At 37.1% G+C, this 19,826-nt stretch overlaps 1 protein-coding gene across 6 annotated transcripts in view; it reads right to left on the bottom strand.

The window, feature by feature from the left end:
* The window catches only part of LRRFIP2 (LRR binding FLII interacting protein 2), a 117,681-nt gene that overhangs the window by 74,365 nt on the left and 23,490 nt on the right, over nucleotides 1-19,826 (bottom strand). For all 6 annotated transcript variants that reach the window (XM_058290802.2, XM_058290805.2, XM_058290806.2 and 3 more), the window contains exon 2: nucleotides 7,555-7,697. In XM_058290802.2, coding sequence (XP_058146785.1) covers nucleotides 7,555-7,644 — 90 coding nt within the window. In that variant the 5' untranslated portion in view covers nucleotides 7,645-7,697. The remainder of the gene's footprint in view (nucleotides 1-7,554; nucleotides 7,698-19,826) is intronic.

Below are 19,826 nucleotides of genomic sequence, written 5' to 3'. Positions count from 1 at the left end.
TAACTGATTCAAAAGGAAAACATAACCATTATAAATATATATGTACCTAAAAGCAGAACCCCAGAATATATGAAGCAAATATTGACAGTTCCGAAAGGAGAAAGACAGTCCTTCGTTAATAGCAGGAGACTTCAATATACCATTTCCAATAATGCATAGAACACTTAGAAGGTCAGTAAGGTGACAGAAAACTTGAATGATAATATAAACTAACTAGACCTAACAGATATGTATAGAACACTTCACCCAACAGCTGCAAAATATATATTCTTCTTCAGTGTGCATGAGTCATTCTCCAGGATAGATCATAAAACAAGTCTCAATAAATTTTTAAAGTATTGAATTTATACAATGTGCCTTCTCCAAATACAATGGGATGAAGCTAAAAATCAATAACAGAGGGAGAACTGGAATGTTCACAAAAATGTGGAAATCAAACAACAAACAGGTCAAATAAATCACAAAAGAAATTAGGAAATATCTTAAGGCAAATGAAAACAAAATTACAACATATAAAAATTTATGGGATGCAGCAAAGATAGTGCTGAAAGGGAAACATATAGCTCTAAATGCTTACATTATAAAAGAAGAAAGATTCAAATGAGAGATCTAACTTCACAACTGGAGGATCTAGAAAAAGCAGCACAACTACACCCAAAGAGAACAGAAGGTAAGAAATAACAAAGATTAGAGTGGAAATAAATGAATAGAGAATAAAAAAAATAGTATCAACTAAATCAAGAGTTAGTTTGAAAAGACCAATAAAATCTATAAAAATCTTTAGCTAGACAGACAAAAAAATGAGTGGAGTCAAATAACAAAAATTAGAAATGAAGGAAACAACTTCTCATTATTCACAACTGCCAAAAGATAAAAGCAATCCATATATCCACCAATGATGAATTTATAAATTGTGGTATGTACATACAATGGAGTTATTATCCAGCTGTAAAAAGGAATGAAGTTACAAACTATGCTACGACATGGATGAACCCTGAAGCCATCAAATTGAGAGAAATAATCCAGATATAAAGGGAGAGGTATTTTATGATTCCACTTATGGGGGCATATGCAAATTCATAGAGCCAGAATCTGGGGAGGAAGGGCGGGAGTTTCTGTTTGGGTCGATGGGGAAGTTTGGTAATGGATGGTGGCGAAGCTAGCTCAACACCACGAATAGGCTTGGGAGTGGTTAACGTGGGAAAGTTCATGTTGTATACACGTTTCCACAATTTCTTAAAAAGTGACTAAAGAGACAATGACAAATGCAACCAAGTGCCATCCATGATTCTGGACTGAACTAAAAATGGAGGAGAAAAGGCCCAAAAGGACATTATTGGGATATACGGAAAGATTGATATATAGACTGCAAGCTTTATATCAATGTTAAAGTTCGTAAACTTGAAATGTACTTAAGGTGATTATATAAATGAACAACTTTGTTCCTAAGAAATGAACAAGGGAGAATTAAGTGTTCAAGGAGCATGCTGTATACAACTATCTCTCAAATGTTTATAAGATGAGATAGATATAGATAGACAGACAGACAGATAGATATACAGTTGGGTAGGCGGGTGGGCAGATGGAAAGAATAATACAGCAAATGTGGCAAATGTTGAAAGGTGTTGGATCTGGCGGTAGGGGAGAGTATGTTGAAGTTCTCTGTATGGGGGTAATATTATTTTTGCAACTGCCCTATAAGTTTTACATTATTTCAAAACAAAAAAAGTTTAAAGGGAAAAAAGGAAGGAAGGGAGGGAAGAAAGGAGGGAGGAAAGAAGGAAAGAAAGAGTAAGGAAAATAAGGGAAGAAAGAAACATGACTTTTAAATTTCATTTTGCATTGTTTCCAGACCAGGTACTAGTGTTTTGCTACATTTTAAAATACACAATTATGGGAAGTGGATGTGGCTCAGGCAACTGGGCTCCCGCCTACCACATGGGAAGTCACTGGTTCGGATCCTGGTGCCTCCTAAAGAAGACAGTGAGCTAGCATGACAGGCAGGTACAGCAAACTGACTGACACAACAAGAGCCACAAGAAAAAAGCATGGTGAGAGATCAACAAAGCATGGAGCTGAGGTTCCCAGTGCCGCCTAAAGAAAACAGCGAGCTGAAACAACAGGCAGGTGCGGCGAGCTGACACAACAAGATGATGCAACAAGAGACAGGGGAGGAAAAACAGGATGAGAGACACAACAAAGCAGGGAGCAGAGGTGGCTCAAGCAACTGGGCACCTCCCTCCCACATCAGAAGTGTGTTTGGTTCCCGGTGCCTCCTAAAGAAACAAGGAAGACGAACAGAAACAGCAAGTGAAAAACAAGAGGGTAGGGAGAAATAAATAAATTAAATAAATCTTTAAATTAAAAAAAACCAAACACAAGAAAAACTGTTTCACAGCATTAAAATTTAAAAACAAAAAACAAACAAACAAACAAAAAAGCGAGTTACATGTTCTACCCCTTTTATCCACTATGGTCATCTATTTGCTGCTCCAGAGAATTTAAACTGACATGGAAGAAACTGTAGTTCTTTCATTACCAGAATGATTAATTTCTTCATATCATAAAATGCTGCTCAGCAAAGTCATTTCATATACCGCATGCAATTCATGGCTGCAGCATACTGTCCTTGTGTCAATCTTCAAAACACATTTTTTTTAAATAAATGTTAGTAAACTATAAGCACCACATTAAAAAGCAAAACAGCAACAAAACCTCATCAGTTCAGCACTTAGTCTTTTTATTATTCGTTTCAATAATTCTAGCATTTCCCCTCTTGTCGGTTTCCCAATGTTTTCATGAGGAGTTTCAAGGCCTAAAGGAAGCATTCCCTCCACATACTACCAAGCCACCAACAGACTTCCCACTGTTGCTGTCCTTCCTTTCCCCACTTCCAAAGCTGTCCCTCCTCCTGCTGTTCAGCATCAACCCCCACCCCCAAACACACTCTCCCTCCCTGCTACTGAACCCCATCCTCCCCAGGGGCCTTGCTCTAAATAGCCCATCTCTCCTCTGTGTATTCACTCTCTCCCTCTGCTTCTTTCTCCTGCTCCTAAGTTCAGTCTTCCCATCTCGTAAAGCAAAAACACCACCACTAGCACCAGCTGGTTCACTCCTGCCTGGTCTCGCCTTTACAGTCAAGCTTCCTCCCACCTCCTTCCTTACTGCCCACTCTCCTCAACTGGTTTCTGCCCAAGTCACTTCACTGAGACTGTTTATGCAAAAGTCACTAATGACCTCTAACTACCAAACTCAATACTATCTTTCTATTTTTATCTCCCTTGTCTATTCTGGACTCCTGACATCACTGACCACTCATTCCTTCTTAAAACTCTCTTCCCTTGGCTTTCCGTAACATCAGTCTCTCTGTCTCTTCTCTTGACTCTCTGACCTCTCTTCCCCAGTATCCTCCTCAGGGCTCATTTTTCTTGCTGGCTTCCAGGCTTAGTCTCTTGCTCTTTGCACTCTATGTTCTCCTGATGCTGACAGCCTGCAAATCTTTATGTTCCACCCAGGCTTTTTCCTTTTCTCCTGGATACCTTGTGATTTTATTACAGTGGCTCCCTGTTGGTTCCCTATGCTGGGGGAAAGGCCTGGGGAGTGAAACACAGGGTTTCACTTAACTTGGTTTATAATATCTTCTTTCTTTCTTTCTATCTTCTTTAAGAAAAGACCTGAAACAAATGTGACAAAATGTTGACATCTGTTCATGTTGGGTGGTAGACTCATGGATACTTACCTCATTACCAAAACATTTCTGTATTTAACATTTTTCAAAAAGAGTATTACATGAAAACATACTCTCAAAATTCCTTTAAAAGAAGGAAATCTTCTATCTCTAAAACTTTTGTCCTACTGTGATCATATAACAGTTTTAAAGGGAGGCAAATTTAAAAAATCATAATTTGACAGAAATGTACCAAGTTGGGCCAAGAAAGTCTGGAATTGCCAGGTGCGCTTATAACCACAAAATAAAACCTATGCAACCGAGTAACAGAATGCTATTATACTTTGTGCCTTTCAAGAGATTTAAAATATTAAATTCTAGTAAGTAAAACATTAAAGGAAAATGACTAATTCAGGTAGCTAAGATTCAATTCACTGTGTTTAATTTTGTTTATTGTCTGAGACATTTATGGCCAAAAGAACACTGAAAGACAAATCATGAGCCACAATATTTATTGTGTTGCCATGGTTTTCAAATTAACAAATAAAATTTATTAGTTTGTTTCCTAGCAACTTCCCATTAATACAAAACGTTAAGTTCTACTTTTCTTATTTAGATCTTACAATGCAATGAGGTTTAACCACTTTTTTACTAATCTTTTGGTACTTGAGATCTAAATATTCAAAATTTTCTAGGTATAAACACCAGTATGTACTAGCTAAAATCTAGGGAGTTTAACCCATGTTCTTCTGACTTCTTAAGAAAACTGTATCTTCTTTTTATTCTGAGACCTTTTGATAACAGAAATATGTGAGAATGAGAGAAGAAATCTAAGGTTAAGAACTTTATTACTGAGGACTAAATACCATCAAATAAATAGCCCAGGAGAACTGAAACTTTCCATCTATAATGACTTATCTGAACCATAGGTCTAGTAGAAATATTTTCAGGAAAAGAAAAGTGTTCCCAGTAATGTCTTCACATTTAGGTTAACAATCTTGTGCTTTTTAGCTCCAAATTCCTAAAACTCACAGGAATGGCAAAGATGATTACAATGAACATTATACCAAATATTTTCCAGTCACAAAAAGATAAAAATAATTCTTAAGAAAAAAAAATAATTCTTAGGGCTTAATAATCCTCCCTTAATTCTGGTTAGATGAACAAATCAAGAGACGAGTGGGAGTGGGTGAGCTTAGTGGTTGAGCACCTGCTTCCCACATACAAGGTCCCAGGTTCAAACCCCCGTACCTCCTAAAAAAAAAAGAAAAAAGACAATGAGAGTACTGAGAGTACCGCTGGCCATCACAGTGACCAGGGCCAGGCTGTACACTGGGAAGCAAAGCAAAAGGAATGTTGCCTAACCACCTCTCCCATTCTTTCCTTAGTTCAGGTGGGTAAATGAGGAAAGCATAGAGAGAGGTCTCAACTTGACAAGAGTCTGCTAAATTCATAACCCGATGCCACTGGAAAGAATTGTAAATGACAAAACACCTACTACCACAACAACTGAGATTTGCTCTTTCAAAAGATTTGTCTAATAAAAATATTAAGTAAAAGAGGAGTATTTTAATTCTTTAACAGGGTTGAAATGGAAAGAAAAAAATTCACTTTTCATAACCTTGAAAAAAATAGCTGGATTAAAACTCAATTGTTTCATAGCAAATAATGTACAGGGAAGAAACAACCTGTAAGTATAAAAAACTGATCATCCAGGACAGGATCTTCTATATATTTTGGCTCATGGTTCCCAAACCTGACTGGCCATCAGAACTCCCTAGGAAGGAGTGAGTAAGTGTAAGAAAGTGTGTGTGTGTACACGTGTGTGTGTGCTTAAATACAGATTTCTGAACCCAACCCCTGTAGATTCAGATTTAGCAAATATGGGGTGAGGCCTGGGGATCTGCACATTAAAAAAGCTCCCTGGGAGATTCTGATAACCATGTTTTAAAACATCTATCTAGATCAATTTCTTTTACAAAGAGAGACTATTTCACCTTTCTCCTCTAGTCTCACTTTCTATTTCTGCTTATTAATAAGCAACAAAATAGCCTGCTGCAAGCCTAACACGGTGCTAAAGGTTTACTTGCATATATCTTTTACCATCACCAACGGTCCTGTGAGACAGGAAGACAACATTACGCCCTCTTTACAGATGAGGAAACTGAAGTTCAGAAAAGCTACTTAATAAAAGCACTTGATCAGCAACTAACAGAGCGAGAATTCAAAGCCATGCTTGTAAGTCTCCAAAGCCCACTCCTGGAAGTAGGCTAATAAGAGTGGGCTGGACAATAGCTCTAAATGGCTGAATTTGAGCCCTGGTTCTGATACCTTTCAGACAGCTATCTCTTTGAGCCTGATCTGTTCCCTCGCCTGTAAATAAGGTTAATAATAATACTTACCCTACCTAGCTCATAGGGTTTTATAAGAATCAAGATGATGTTAAACTGCTCTCAAAGTCATGAAAAGTTACAGAAGAATAAGCTATTAATGGGGAAGTTGAAAACCTGGTTAAGAAACAGTATAGTTTAAATATATATCACAATAGACGTTCTAATGAACAGAAGTGGAAGGGATAGGAGAAGGAATGGAATGTCAACTTTTCACTTCTGACCTGTCTATAATGGTTTTTGTTATAAAGAGCATGTTAATTTTGTAATATAAATAATTTAAATAAAAAATAAACACTACAAATGTCATCTGGAAAAAAAAGTAACAGTATAGTGTAGTGAGTGGTCAAAATGCACAGACTTTCTGGACATAAACATACTAGATAATTTCAATTTTCACCTAAAAATATGTGGCTTCCAAAATGCTTCATTACTGCAAAACTTTAAAACTGTGGCAAAGTACTATCTTACCTTTTAATATTTTACCTTTTTATCTAAAAATATCTCACTGATTGTTTTGTAAAAGTAATTTTGTTAAAGTAAAATCATAATTTTGTTATCAATATTTAGATAATAACTTTTCTTTGCTTCAAATGCCCTCCTACAAATTTGACTTCTAATTTCAGAAGCTAACCAACTGACTTAAAAGAAGAAAATCAGAACAATGAGCTGGATAAACAGACTATAATAGGTCAAAAGGAAACAATACTAGTGCTAAAAGAGCACTATTAAGAATAACAAAGAGGAAGTAATGAAGAAATAATTCTCACCACACAATTATAATTTAATAATGCTCTAAGCAATTCTTGTACCAGATTAATTTATGGTCAGGTCTACAGCTCCAGATAGGAACTAGTCTGAAACGAAGTCACCTCACTAGGAAATCCCAAGTGGAAATTATCTTAAATTTCCAATATGCAACAGGAAATGCTGCCACTGTTCAATAGGTGACACCCCTCACCCATTTTTCTTTCTTCTGAGTTGCCAATAAACTGAAACAAAAATGCTCCACAAGTTCTAGCTAAAAGAATTAGAAGTAAAACTACTACAGCAATAGTTAAAAAGACAAAAGCTAAGACCCTGAATCTGAACAGACACCAAATAAGGGCTGTTTCTGCCAACATTCACAAAGCATCTGCTGGAACTTATTTACCATTATCACCCAATGAGCATTTCTGTAACATCATTTTCACATCTTCATTTATATGAAATTTACCATATAACTTCCGATACATTCATACACATATCTGGAACTCAAGTAACACTAAGGTAAGATGAAAACTTAATTTTAGATGAGTTGAACATATAACCAAGTAAAGAGACAGAAATTATACTTCTCCTAATACAGTATCTTAGAGAAGACCAGTCATACCGCCTTGTTCAAAGCAAGCACTCTGAAACTAGCTTGATGAATGAATGTCTATCTTCTTCCCCCTAGCATTTTTAAAATACAATCATCTGTGCAAGTCAGTGTTGAAGGAGGTTTTCCAGACACACCTCTCTGGCAATATGACTCAAAGCTTCATCTTCTGCAGAAAATCGGTCTTTTACAGGTGTCCTTTTCCTTCCAGGGCCAGGAGTCCCCATCTTGTTTTCTCAGTCTTTTAATTTTGAAAAATAACTTCACTCCGTTTTCAGCCCTGAAATAAAAAGAAAAAAATAACTTAAGATGTTTATCTTTATGCAGTTTTTTTGTTTTTTGTTTTTTAAGAGGTACCAGGATTAACCCTGGGACCTGGTACATGTGAAGCACGTGCTCAACCACTGAGCTACACCCACTCTGCTCTGTATGCAGTCTTTATGCTCTTCTATATATTCACTTTTAACAAAGAATGAATTTTCCTTAGAAAGATTAGTCACCAAATACTTTTCCCCACTACCAAATTATTCTAAGACATTTTAGAATATTTAAATTTAAACTAATTACTAAACCTCCTAACTCTTTCACCATGCTACCCACAGCACTTATAAAATGTTATAATATTAGCCTCAGAAAATTGCAGTCAGCAGTAACCCTTCTTAAAAGTTTAAAATTATTACAGCTATTTCTAAAATCTATTTCCATTCCAGAGGGAGGAAAAAAACATTTCAGAAAAGTCAGTCTAAAGCTATGGGAGAGCACATTCAAGTTTTCATTAGAGAGCCTGAATGTTAAAGAAGTAACCTTGCTTTTTAGTATGATTTAAGAAACATTAAACCATCACCACACAAAAGAACAAATGAAGATTATTCTGTAATTAATAATAACCAACACTGTCCACATCTACTATTGCTAGGTGCCAAAGAGAGAGTGATGAACAAAACATAACTTGGTGATAAGAATACATATCTTGGATTTATTTTATTATTACTATTAAATAGATTCATTTTTATAAAAGAGAAACAAGGATAATAAAGACCACGTCATCTTTCCACGATGTGATAGCTGAGATTCTAGATTCCCATGAATGAATGCATACCTATTTGTATCATTTCTCTTTTCTATTTACATTCCTGAGAAGTACAGCTCATTTAGCTAACTACCCATTAACTTAAAAAACTTTTTCCTGGCTTTAACAAAATAAACTGGCAAAATTTCATTAGAGTGTGAGTCACAAAGGAATTCAATTAAATTTGTCCTAATAGAACTGCTATGTTAAAACTTTAAGTGACTTTAATGTACTGGAATTCACTTGATTCAGGCAAAATAAAACAGAACCACACCACCAACTGGGGCTTCCCCAAAAAAGTTTCCTGCAATGAAAATTCAATCCATGGAATATCTTATCTGATACCATTTCAGATTTTCACATAGCTAGCTTGTTATGTTTGTCAACCAGAATGAAGACTGATAAAAGTTTATTACTCTGCCACAGAAAATATATCTAGATATGATATGAAAATGACTAATTTAAATGGAAACAAGAAAAAGAATTTACGTATTATCTGAAAGCAGCAGCCAATAAACTCCAGCCACAAATCAGGACAATTTCTGAAGAGCACAAAGGGGTTTTCTCCAACATCTTGCATCATTCTCTTACTTAATAATAATGGTATATACCATATTGGTATTATTACTTAATAATAATGGTATATATAAAATGGTATATACAAATATTAGTCACTTACAGTAGTAAGCAACATGTAATACATTCCTTTTCATACTGGAACGACAATTTAATTAAATGATGGTAAGCATCATCCAATATTTCTCCTTCAGACAGCTTTCCAAAGATAATCTGAAAGACATTTCACAGAAGCAAGGGACAAAAGCAGGCATTTTCTAATGCCAGACATGAAAAAATAATTACAGAATGAATAAAAGACTTGGCTGGAAACATATCAAAAGCTTAACAGATTAACTGTTAGAAGGGTAGGATTATGGATGCATTTTTATTTGATTCTCTAAAATTTTAAGACGGGATGCATTTTAAAAATAGAAACATTGGGAAACGGACTTGGCCCAGTGGTTAGGGCGTCCGTCTACCACACGGGAGGTCCGCGGTTCAAACCCCAGGCCTCCTTGACCAGTGTGGAGCTGGCCCATGCGCAGTGCTGATGCGCGCAAGGAGGGCCCTGCCACGCAGGGGTGTCCCCCGCATAGGGGAGCCCCACGTGCAAGGAGTGTGCCCCGTAAGGAGAGCCGCCCAGTGCGAAAGAGAGTGCAGCCTGCCCAGGAATGGCGCCGCCCACACGTCCCGTGCCGCTGACGACAACAGAAGCGGACAAAGAAACAAGACGCAGCAAACAGACACACAGAACAGACAACGGGGGGAGGGGTTAAATAAATAAATAAATCTTTAAAAAAAAAAAAAAATAGAAACATTTAGTTCCTCAGATTCAAGGCCCAAAGAATAAACTGACCCCAAGTGGATCATGCTCAAATTAGAGACAACATGTTATAGAACGGAGACATACTATCTGAAGCCACTGTTGGTGGCACTTTTCAATTTACTTCTTTCTTTTTCTTCTCCTTTCTCATACTCCATTTTCCCTCTTTCTCAACTAACACCGCCTATGCCTTAGACTTGCCAAGTACTCCCAGCACACGGATTTATTTTAGGTATACCATGATTGACCGGCAGGGTCCTGTCACCTTTTTCAGTTACACATCAAGAACATCAACCATTACCTATATTTAAAAAAACCTAGTGCTTTTGAATGAATTCTATTATTTGTACTCTGTAGGCAGATGTCCTTATCAAATATTATAAAAAGTAAAGGTTTTCAGCTACTATGCAATCTATCTTATTTTCTAATAACTCCAGAACATTCTATATTAGAGATAGGGGCAAATTTTAAAAGAAATAAAACCCCTAATCTAGTCAAAGGAAAACTACTTTTCAACAAAATGACAAAAATAAAATGTAGATCTAAAGGCAACATCAAATAAATTATTTTCAGTTTCTGGTTCTAACTGACTTTCAGTACATTTCTATCCCACAGTTTCCTCAAGGACACGTTTCCTCAGGAGCCATGTTAATCACTTACAGCTTTTCCTTAGTGGTACTAACCAAATTAAAGAACTAAACCTTTACATCAATTGACAATAATAAAACCACCACTTCTGTCAAGTCCTTTATTCAAACTAAGTCAAGTTGATTTTCTCCAGATGGTTTTGCAACTAAGAATTTATCTACTTAAGGGAAAAAAGGGAAGCACCTTCAGGATGTTGTGGAATATAAACCTTCCAAAACATATCGATACATTATTAAGGCTTTCTTTTCTCCAATGAGTTTCTCCTATAATACACGTAAAAGATTAGGCATTTGCCACCTAAAAGTAGAACTTCAAATAAAATGCTGTTCGCTTTGTGAGAACAGAATGTACATGTAGTATCAGCATATCATTCTAAGTATAGTACATGACACAGGTCTGTGCCTGCCTGCATCCTGATAGAAGCACTTCCCTACGTTTAAGCATTACACCATGCAGAACTCAAAATATTGTGGTGATATATCTTTGCATAAGAGCTGGCAGTATGGTTAACACTAATGCACAACAGAACATTAGGTAGTTATTCATAAGTGCCATTCCAAGCTCCAGTATTTGGAATAGCACCTGGACTAGAGGCACTGTGACTGGAGTTGTTGACATAAGATGAAATTTATGAAATTTACAGTGAAAGGACTGAGTTCAGTTGACTACACTGCCACATACTGTGTTGTCCTTCCAATTCCTAAGCCTTGGTTTCTTCATCTATAGAGTAGAACAACTACCCCATCTAACATGGTTAATGTGAGGATCGAAAGAGTTAAGGTAGAGGCAGGCACTTGATAAACTATAAAACACTCCATAAATGTTTAAAGTGTCTTGAATTAACTACCTCTTTTACATTGTTAGCTTATGAAACTGGCAAAAGGGCAAGCCTTGCCTTTCTTTAAAATTTCATACTTTTAACTAAACAAAAATATCGCTATTTTCTCCTGCATATATTACGTGATATCAACCACACTAAGAATTTTTGCTGAAGCATGAAACAATCTGGGAAAAAGAAAAATATCTTTGACTGTAACTGTATAACTTGCGTAGCATACTTATATAATAAAAACATTTTTAAAAAGGAAAGATTGTAAAATCTTTGTGCCACTCAAAGTACGTTTCTGAAAATCCAACTGAATATAGGTTAATAGTAGGTTTGGGAGGGTGGTCTTACAATGAGTGCTAGTTCCTTTCTCAGACCACTGTTGACAGGGATCAATGAATGGTATGCTTAAGATCTGTGTGTATCACGCTATGTAAATTTTACCTCAAAAGAAAAAGGGACCTATAAACAAAATATTGAACTTTAGTCAATGACATGCATACTGAAATATTTAGGTTTGAAGTGTACTGTTATCCACTTTTTACTTTTTTTTTTTAGAGATTTATTTATTTTCCCCCTTCCCCTCCTCCTGCCATGCTGTTTTTGCTGCCTGTGTTGTCTTCTCTTCTCATTTTCTCTCCTGTAGGATTCACGGGGATTCGATCCTGGAGGCCTCTGATGTGGAGAGAGGTTCCCTGTCAATTGCGCCACCTCAGTTCCTGGTTTCTGCTGCACTTCACCTTGACCTTCCCCTTGTCTCTCTTCTGATGCATCATCATCTTGGTGTGTGACTCACTTGCGTGGGCACTTGCTCACCAAGCAGGCACTCAGGGAGGCACTGGCTCACCACGTGGGCACTCACGCAGGTACTGGCTCTCCACGCAGGCACGCTTTCTCTTCTTTTTCACCAGGAGGCCCTAGGGATCGAACCTGGGTCCTCCCATATGGTAGGTGGAAGCTCTATCACTTGAGCCACATCACTTCCCCCCTTCTTACTTTGAAATGCATTAAAAATAAAAAGGATGGGGAAATGGACTTGGCCCAGTGGTTAGAGCGTCCTCTACCACATGGGAGGTCCGCGGTTCAAACCCCGGGCCTCCTTGACCCGTGTGGAGCTGGCCCATGCGCAGTGCTAATGCGCGCAAGGAGTGCCATGCCACGCAGGGGTGCCCCCCGCGTAGGGGAGCCCCACACGCAAGGAGTGCGCCCCGTATGGAGAGCCGCCCAGCGCGAAAGAAAGTGCAGCCTGCCCTGGAATGGCGCCGCCCACACTTCCCGTGCCACTGACGACAACAGAAGCAGACAAAGAAACAAGACACAGCAAAAAGACACAGAGAACAGACAACCAGGGGAGAGGAGGGGAGGGGTGATTAAATAAATAAATAAATCTTTAAAAAAAAATAAAAAATAAAAAGGATGGAATGGTGAGACAGGTAGGTGTTAAAGTATAGAAGTGGAATCTAGGTGTTCACACATAACGATCAGCGGAAACTTGAAAATGTTTATAATAAAGTGTTAGGGGAAAAAACTGATGGGGAAGGATGCACTAGTAGGTGAACAAAAAGCAAGGGAACTGGGAATTGTAATTTTCTAAAATCTTGATTTGAAAAAGTGAAAGAATGCAGAGATAATTACAGTACCTAAGAATACCAAGAGTTATATATACATTGGAGATGAAGAACATGAACAAGGGGATAGAATAGCCCAAATTTCTGGATGAAAAGGAGAGAGAGAGGAAAGAAGAGAAAAAAAGAGACTATGAATTACAGTTTAAGATATCAATCCTGCAGATATCTAGATAAGATTATTACATAAAATAAATAAATTTACAGAACCCACAGAAAGATAAAAAGGTACATCCAGAAATAGAGGCAAAGTATAAAATGAAAAAAAAAAAAAAAAAGAGGAAAAATTGGAGGAGTTGACATAATAAAGAAAAGGAGAGATTGAACACAAACTAAATCACAGAAAAATGTGAGAATCTATAACGGTACACAAACTCATTTTAGAAATTACAAGTTGAATGCCCTACACTCCTTCTACTTCTGCATTCAGTAATCATAAGAATTGCCAAAAATGTTTTTTTTTAAAGTCTAGCATCTTCAATAATCCTAATATCAAAAACAATTAAAGCTTACATTAATATCAATTGATAACCTCTCTATTTCCTCAATTCATAAGATAATATGACAGTGGTTGTACTTCCTTGCTAACCGTATCACTCTGTAAGGAATTCTAATGGGCTGTATGTTCAGCATGATGTCTGTGATACTATTTCATCAACTGCACAGAACCCAAATTAGGAAGAATACACTCTTGCTGACAGTACATGCTGGGAAGCAAACAATTTTTTATTATTCCACTGGCCTCCTTATGCCTTTTTTTTAAAAGGAGGTACTGGGGATTGAACTCGGGACCTTAGACATGCGAAGCAGACACTCAACTCAACCATTAAGCTACACTCACTCTACCCTATACCTTTTAAAAGACCTCAGGAATGGATGGAATAACATTCAAAGAATGAAAGGAGGAGAGAAAGAAAACTACACATTGCTGAGAGAGAACAAGCCAAAGATGTAAAAGTATAAACTAAAGCAGGAAACAGAGAGGATAAAAACAGAAGTACTGGGATGAACGATATAACCCCAGATAGCAAAGTAAAAAGATAAAAAATGAGGAAGAAATGGGAAAGCACGGAATATGACTTTTTAAATCCAAATTAATATGAAAGGAGTTCTAAAATAAGTAAACTTTTATAAAATAAATATATATCTTTAATTTTTCTCTTTTTCAACAAAGATCTACTGAGAATTTGCAAGGCACTATTTACATAACATAAAGACAAAAGAAGAAGGGAAAATAAAAGTGGTAAAGAAAATGTCAGAGAAAATGTACATATGCTACTTCTACATGCATTTTCTAGGTAGAGTCTTTAAAGCACAAAAGCTTTTAGTTTTCAATAATCCAATTTAATTATTTTTTCTTTTGTCACTTCTTTTGATATCGAGGAAACCACTTGACTACCCCAAGGTTACAAAGATTTGCCCCTGTGTTTTCTTCTAAAAGTTTAAAAATTTTAGCTCTTACATTTAAGTCTATGATCCATTTTGAGTTCATTTTTGTGTATGATATGGGGTAAGGGTCCAATTTCATTCTTTTGCATGTGGATGTCCAGTTGTGTCAGTACCATTTACTGAAAAGACTATTCTCTCCCCTACTGAAGTGTCTTGGCACCCCTGTCAAAAATCAATTGATCAGGAAGTGGATCTGGCTCAATCAACTGGGCACCTGCCTACCACATGGGAGATTCCAGGTTTGATTCCCAGTGCTTCCTAAAAAGAAGACGAGCAGACACAGAGAGCACACAACGAACAGAGAGCAGACAGTACCGCAAATAATGGGGGAAGGGGGGATAAATAAATTATATTAAAAAACCAAGTGATCATTAATGCTCAATTGGAACAGTTTCTGCCTGGACTGATGAAAAAGTTTTGGTAATGCAAAGCACTGTGAATGTAATCAACTGAATTCACGTAATCATATAAATGAAAGTGGATAAAATGGTAAATTTGAAGTTGTATATATATTTTACCAGAATAAAAAACAACATACACCGGTGTTTTGTTAAACAACAACAAAAAAAAAACTGAACATAAATGAAGGGTTTACTTCTGGACCTTCGATTCTATTCCATTAATCTATAGGTCTACCTTTTTACACTGCCTGGATTACTGTAACTTTGTAGTAAATTTTGAAACTGGGAAGAGTGAGACCTCCAAATTTGTTCTTTTTAAAGGTTATTTTGGCTCTTCTGGGTCCCTTGCATTTCCATGTAAATTTTAGGATCAGCTTGGATTTTGCTGGGGATTATATTACATCTGTAGATCAATTTGGGGAGTGTTGCCATCTTAACAGTATTAAGTCTTCAAACCATGAACATGTCTTTTCATTTATTTGTTTTCTTTACTTTCTTCCCACAATGTCTTGTGGTTTTCAATGTACAAGTCTTATCCTTCTTTTGTTAAATTTGTTCCTAAATCACAGGAGTTATTTTGAAGATTAAATGGTTATGAAAGTTTCTACAGACTGTAACTGATATGAAGAAAAAAACAAAAGACATGAAATCACAGTGGCAAAATAGAAGGTGGTAAAGCAAAACTTAGAAGTAAATCCCCTGGCTAAAATTAATCTGTACTTGAGGGTGGGAAACTATACATTTTCAAACACAAATATAATCCAACACCAGATGTGCATACTTAGAGGGGAGGCATTTTACACTATTTCCAATGGATTAGATATGCAGCAACAGTAAAATCCCACAAGTATGTGGGGGTTTTTTCCCCGAGGTTTATGTAATTATTATTGAAATACTTCCTTCCCCAAGGGAAAAGAAAATGAAAACTAACATGTTAGGCACAAAAGGATATTGTATGATTCCATTTACATGAAATATCTATAATAAGAAAATTCACAGGGACAAAAAGTAGATTACAGGTTATCAGGGGCTGTGGTGAGGGTGAATGGGAAATAGTTGCTTAATGGGTCAAAAAACTTCCGTTTTAAGTGACGAAAGTTTTCATAATGAAAGGTGGTGATGGTAGCATAACATTGTAAAAAACGATGTTACTGAACCATACATTTAAAAATTGTTAAAATGGCAAATTTTATGTTAAATATGTGTCACTACCACACACACACACAAAAGCTAACATGTTAGAAATGTATAACTAATATCTGCTACTGATAATCAAACAGAATGACCAGAACTAAGTCCCAAGAAAAAAATAACTTAAAATTAGCCTTAGACCTTAGGCTCTACTTATGACCAAAAATGAACTTTATTGAAAACACTATTAACTATGTTTTGGTGTGAACAAAAATAAACTTACAACATAATGTAACAGCATCGGGTATAGCTCAGGGGTTTAGTGTACACTTCACATGTATGAGGTCCTGGGTTCAAGCCCCACTACCTCTTTAAAAAGAAAAAGCAACAATAATGCAACCAAAGAAAAAATTGCATAAATAAAGATGATCATTTAATTTTCTTTTTAATCTACAGTAAAACAAAACACAAAACAGAAAATGGGCCAGACTGGCAACAATAAATGTATTAAGTCAAGGCCAATAAATACAATTGCAGCATTTTTTTAAAAACTCATGGTAAGCAAGAAAAGATAGGAACAAGTATGTTATCTTGTCCAAAAGGTACAAAAAGTTGACAAGATGGTATGTAAATTATGACTGCAAGTAGGTAAAACTTTGTGTACGTGCATAATGAACACTGCTAATGTAAGGCAATAGGATTTACATTTTTAATTTCCTCTTTTTCCTAAGTTTTAAATACTGTTGATAACAATGCAAAAAAAAATCCCTTAAATTAAAAGCTACAATTATGAGGCTATTTCACGGTATGAAAATATAAACATGTAAGAAAAACCAATTTTGAAACGCTATCAATAAGCTGGTAAAGGAAGATTCATTTAGTCTGTCAGAGTAATTACAAAGAAGGACCTAAAATTTGTCTGATGGCAATAGCTTCAGTTATGTACCCCAAATTTAGATATATATTTTTTAAAGATTTATTTATTTTATTTCTCTCCCCTTCCCCCGCCCCATCCCAGTCGTCTGTTCTCTGTGTCTATTTGCTGCGTGTTCTTCTTTGTCCGCTTCTGTTGTTGTCAGGGGCACGGGAATCTGTGTTTCTTTTTGTTGCGTCATCTTGTTGTGTCAGCTCTCTGTGTGGGCACACTCCTTGCGCATGGGGCTCCCCTACGCAGGGGACACCCCTGCGTGGCACGGCACTCCTTGCGTGCATCAGCACTGCGCATGGGCCAGCTCCACACCGGTCAAGGAGGCCCGGGGTTTGAACCCTGGACCTCCCATGTGGTAGACAGATGCCCTAACCACTGGGCCAAGCCCGCTTCCCTAGATATATTCTTGATCTTAATCTGCATTCCTATGGGTATGAACTCACTGTAAACAGGACATCTTGAAGATGTTATTTTTAGTTAAGGTGTGGCCCAAATGAATGGTCTTAATCCTGATTACAGGAGTCCTTCATAAGCAGAAAAAAATCAGAAACAGAGAAAGAAAGTCATAAGGAAGCTAGAAGTCTGTGAGAACCTGGAAGAGAAAGGAGAGGCAGTGCCATGTAACAGGAAAGCCAACATCAAGGACCGCCGACAGCCAACCCCAAAACACCACAGTCTTCATAGAGAAAGCACTGCCTAACTGACACCTCGGATTCTGGACATCTCCTAGCCTCAAAAACCACAAGTCAATAAAATCCTGCTGTTTACAGCAACTAGCTAAATGGTATTTGTATTAGCAGATGAGAAACTTAAAAGACACTGATAATCTCTGGGAAAGCATAATTTTCTAATACATTTCACATTACACATCACTATCATAAACATAAAGGAGATCTAAGTGAAAACCACTCTGCTAACTGTAAATAGAATGAGTACCAATGGATTAACCTTAAAATGTTACAAATATAAACTGACTGAAGAATCAACAGATCAGAGAACAGATGTGCTCAAGATGTTGAGTGCCCGCCTCCCACATGGGAGGTCCCTGATTTTGGGACCTCCACAAAATTAAACACTTCTGCACCACACAGAACTTTGTCAAAAGGGTGAAAAGGCAGCCAATTCAATGGGAAAAAATATTTGGGAATCACATGTCTGACAAGGGTTTAATATCCAGGATATATAAAGAGATATTACAATTCAACAATAAAAAGACAAACGACCCAATTAAAAGATGGACAAAAGACTTGAATAGATATTTGTCCAAAGAAGAAATACGAATGACTAAAAAACACATGAAAAAATCCTCAACATCACTAATGATTAAAGAAATGCAAATCTGAACTACAATGAGGGAAGCAGATGTGGCCCAAGCAATTGGGCTCCCGTCTACCATATGGGAGGTCCAGGATTCGATTCCCAGGGTCTCCTGGTAAAGGCAAGCTGGTCCGCGCAGTGAGCTGGCCCACACAGAGAGCTGGCACAGCAAGATGATGCGACAAAAAGAGACACAGAGGAGAGACAACAAGAGATGCAGCAGACCAGGTAGCTGAGGCGGAGCAAGAGATTGAGCGCCTCTCTCCCACTTCAGCAAATCCCAGGATCAGTTCCTGGTGGCAACTAAAGGGAAAATGAGCAGACACAGAAGAGTGCACAGCAAATGGACACAGAGAGCGGACAGTAAGCACAAAACAATGGGGGAGTGAGAGAGGAGAAATAAATAAATGAATCTTTTAAAAATTAAAAAAAAAAAGAAAGATCATTTCACACCTATCAGAATGGCCACGATTAAAAAGACAGAGATCTACAAGTGTTGGAGAGGACACTGGAGAGACAGGAACACTTATTCACTGTTGATGGCAATGCAGAATGCTACAGCCACTGTGGATGACTGTTTGGCAGTTCCTAAATAAGTTGAATATAGACTTCCCATGTGATCCTGCAATACCACTACTGGGTATATACCCAGAAGAACTGAGAGCAGAGACACGAACAAACATCTGCACACCAATATCCATAGTGGCATTATTCACGATTGCCAAAAGATGGAAAAAACCCAGGTGTCCATCAACAGTTTGGATAAACAAACTGTGGTGTATACACATGATGGAATAGTATGGAGCTGTAAGAAATGAAGTTGTAAAGGATATGACAACATGGATGAACCTGGAGGACATTATGTTGAGTGAAGCAAGCCAGACACAAAAGGACCCAGTGGTTAGGGCATCCGCCTACCACATGGGAGGTCCACGGTTCAAACCTCGGGCCTCCTTGACCTGTGTGGAGCTGGCCCACGTGCAGTTCTGATGCGCACAAGGAGTGCCGTGCCACACAGGGGTGTCCCCATGTAGGGAAGCCCCACGCACAAGAGCAGCCTGCCCAGGAATGGTGCCGCACACACAAAGAGCTGACACAACAAGATGATGCAACAAAAAGAAAGAGATTCTTTTTGCTGCTCACAACAACAGAAGCGGACAAAGAAGACGCAGCAAATAGACACAGAGAGCAGACAACCGGGGTGGGGGGGTAGGGAAGATAAATAAATAAATAAATAAATATTTTTTTTAAAAAAGGACAAATACTATATGATTGCATTAGTATGCGCTAAATATATTGCGCAACATATTGTAGGATTCAAAAAAAATTTTTATATGTATCCAGTACATTTAAATGAGAAATGTATATTTTTATTCAACTGTGTTTATTTTAATTGTTTATATTTTCAATTATTAAAATGTACAAAATAAAGTTAAAAAACTGCTAATATGAACAAAATAATTTTTAAAACTGGGAATGATGATGCTTCCTATTGTATTTTACTTTTATGTTACTTTTGGCCATACTTACTCCTTACAAATCCATATAAAACTTAGAATCAACTTTTCAATTTGTACAAACACATCAATTGGGTATTTTGTAGGGATTTTTGTTGAAGCTGTAGATAAGTTTGG

The sequence above is a fragment of the Dasypus novemcinctus genome, chromosome 31 (assembly GCF_030445035.2).
Source record: "Dasypus novemcinctus isolate mDasNov1 chromosome 31, mDasNov1.1.hap2, whole genome shotgun sequence".
In the NCBI taxonomy this organism is placed as follows: Eukaryota; Metazoa; Chordata; class Mammalia; order Cingulata; family Dasypodidae; genus Dasypus; species Dasypus novemcinctus.
The sequence above is the reverse complement of the archived record's forward strand: the minus strand, read 5'-3'. Positions and strand labels throughout refer to the sequence as shown.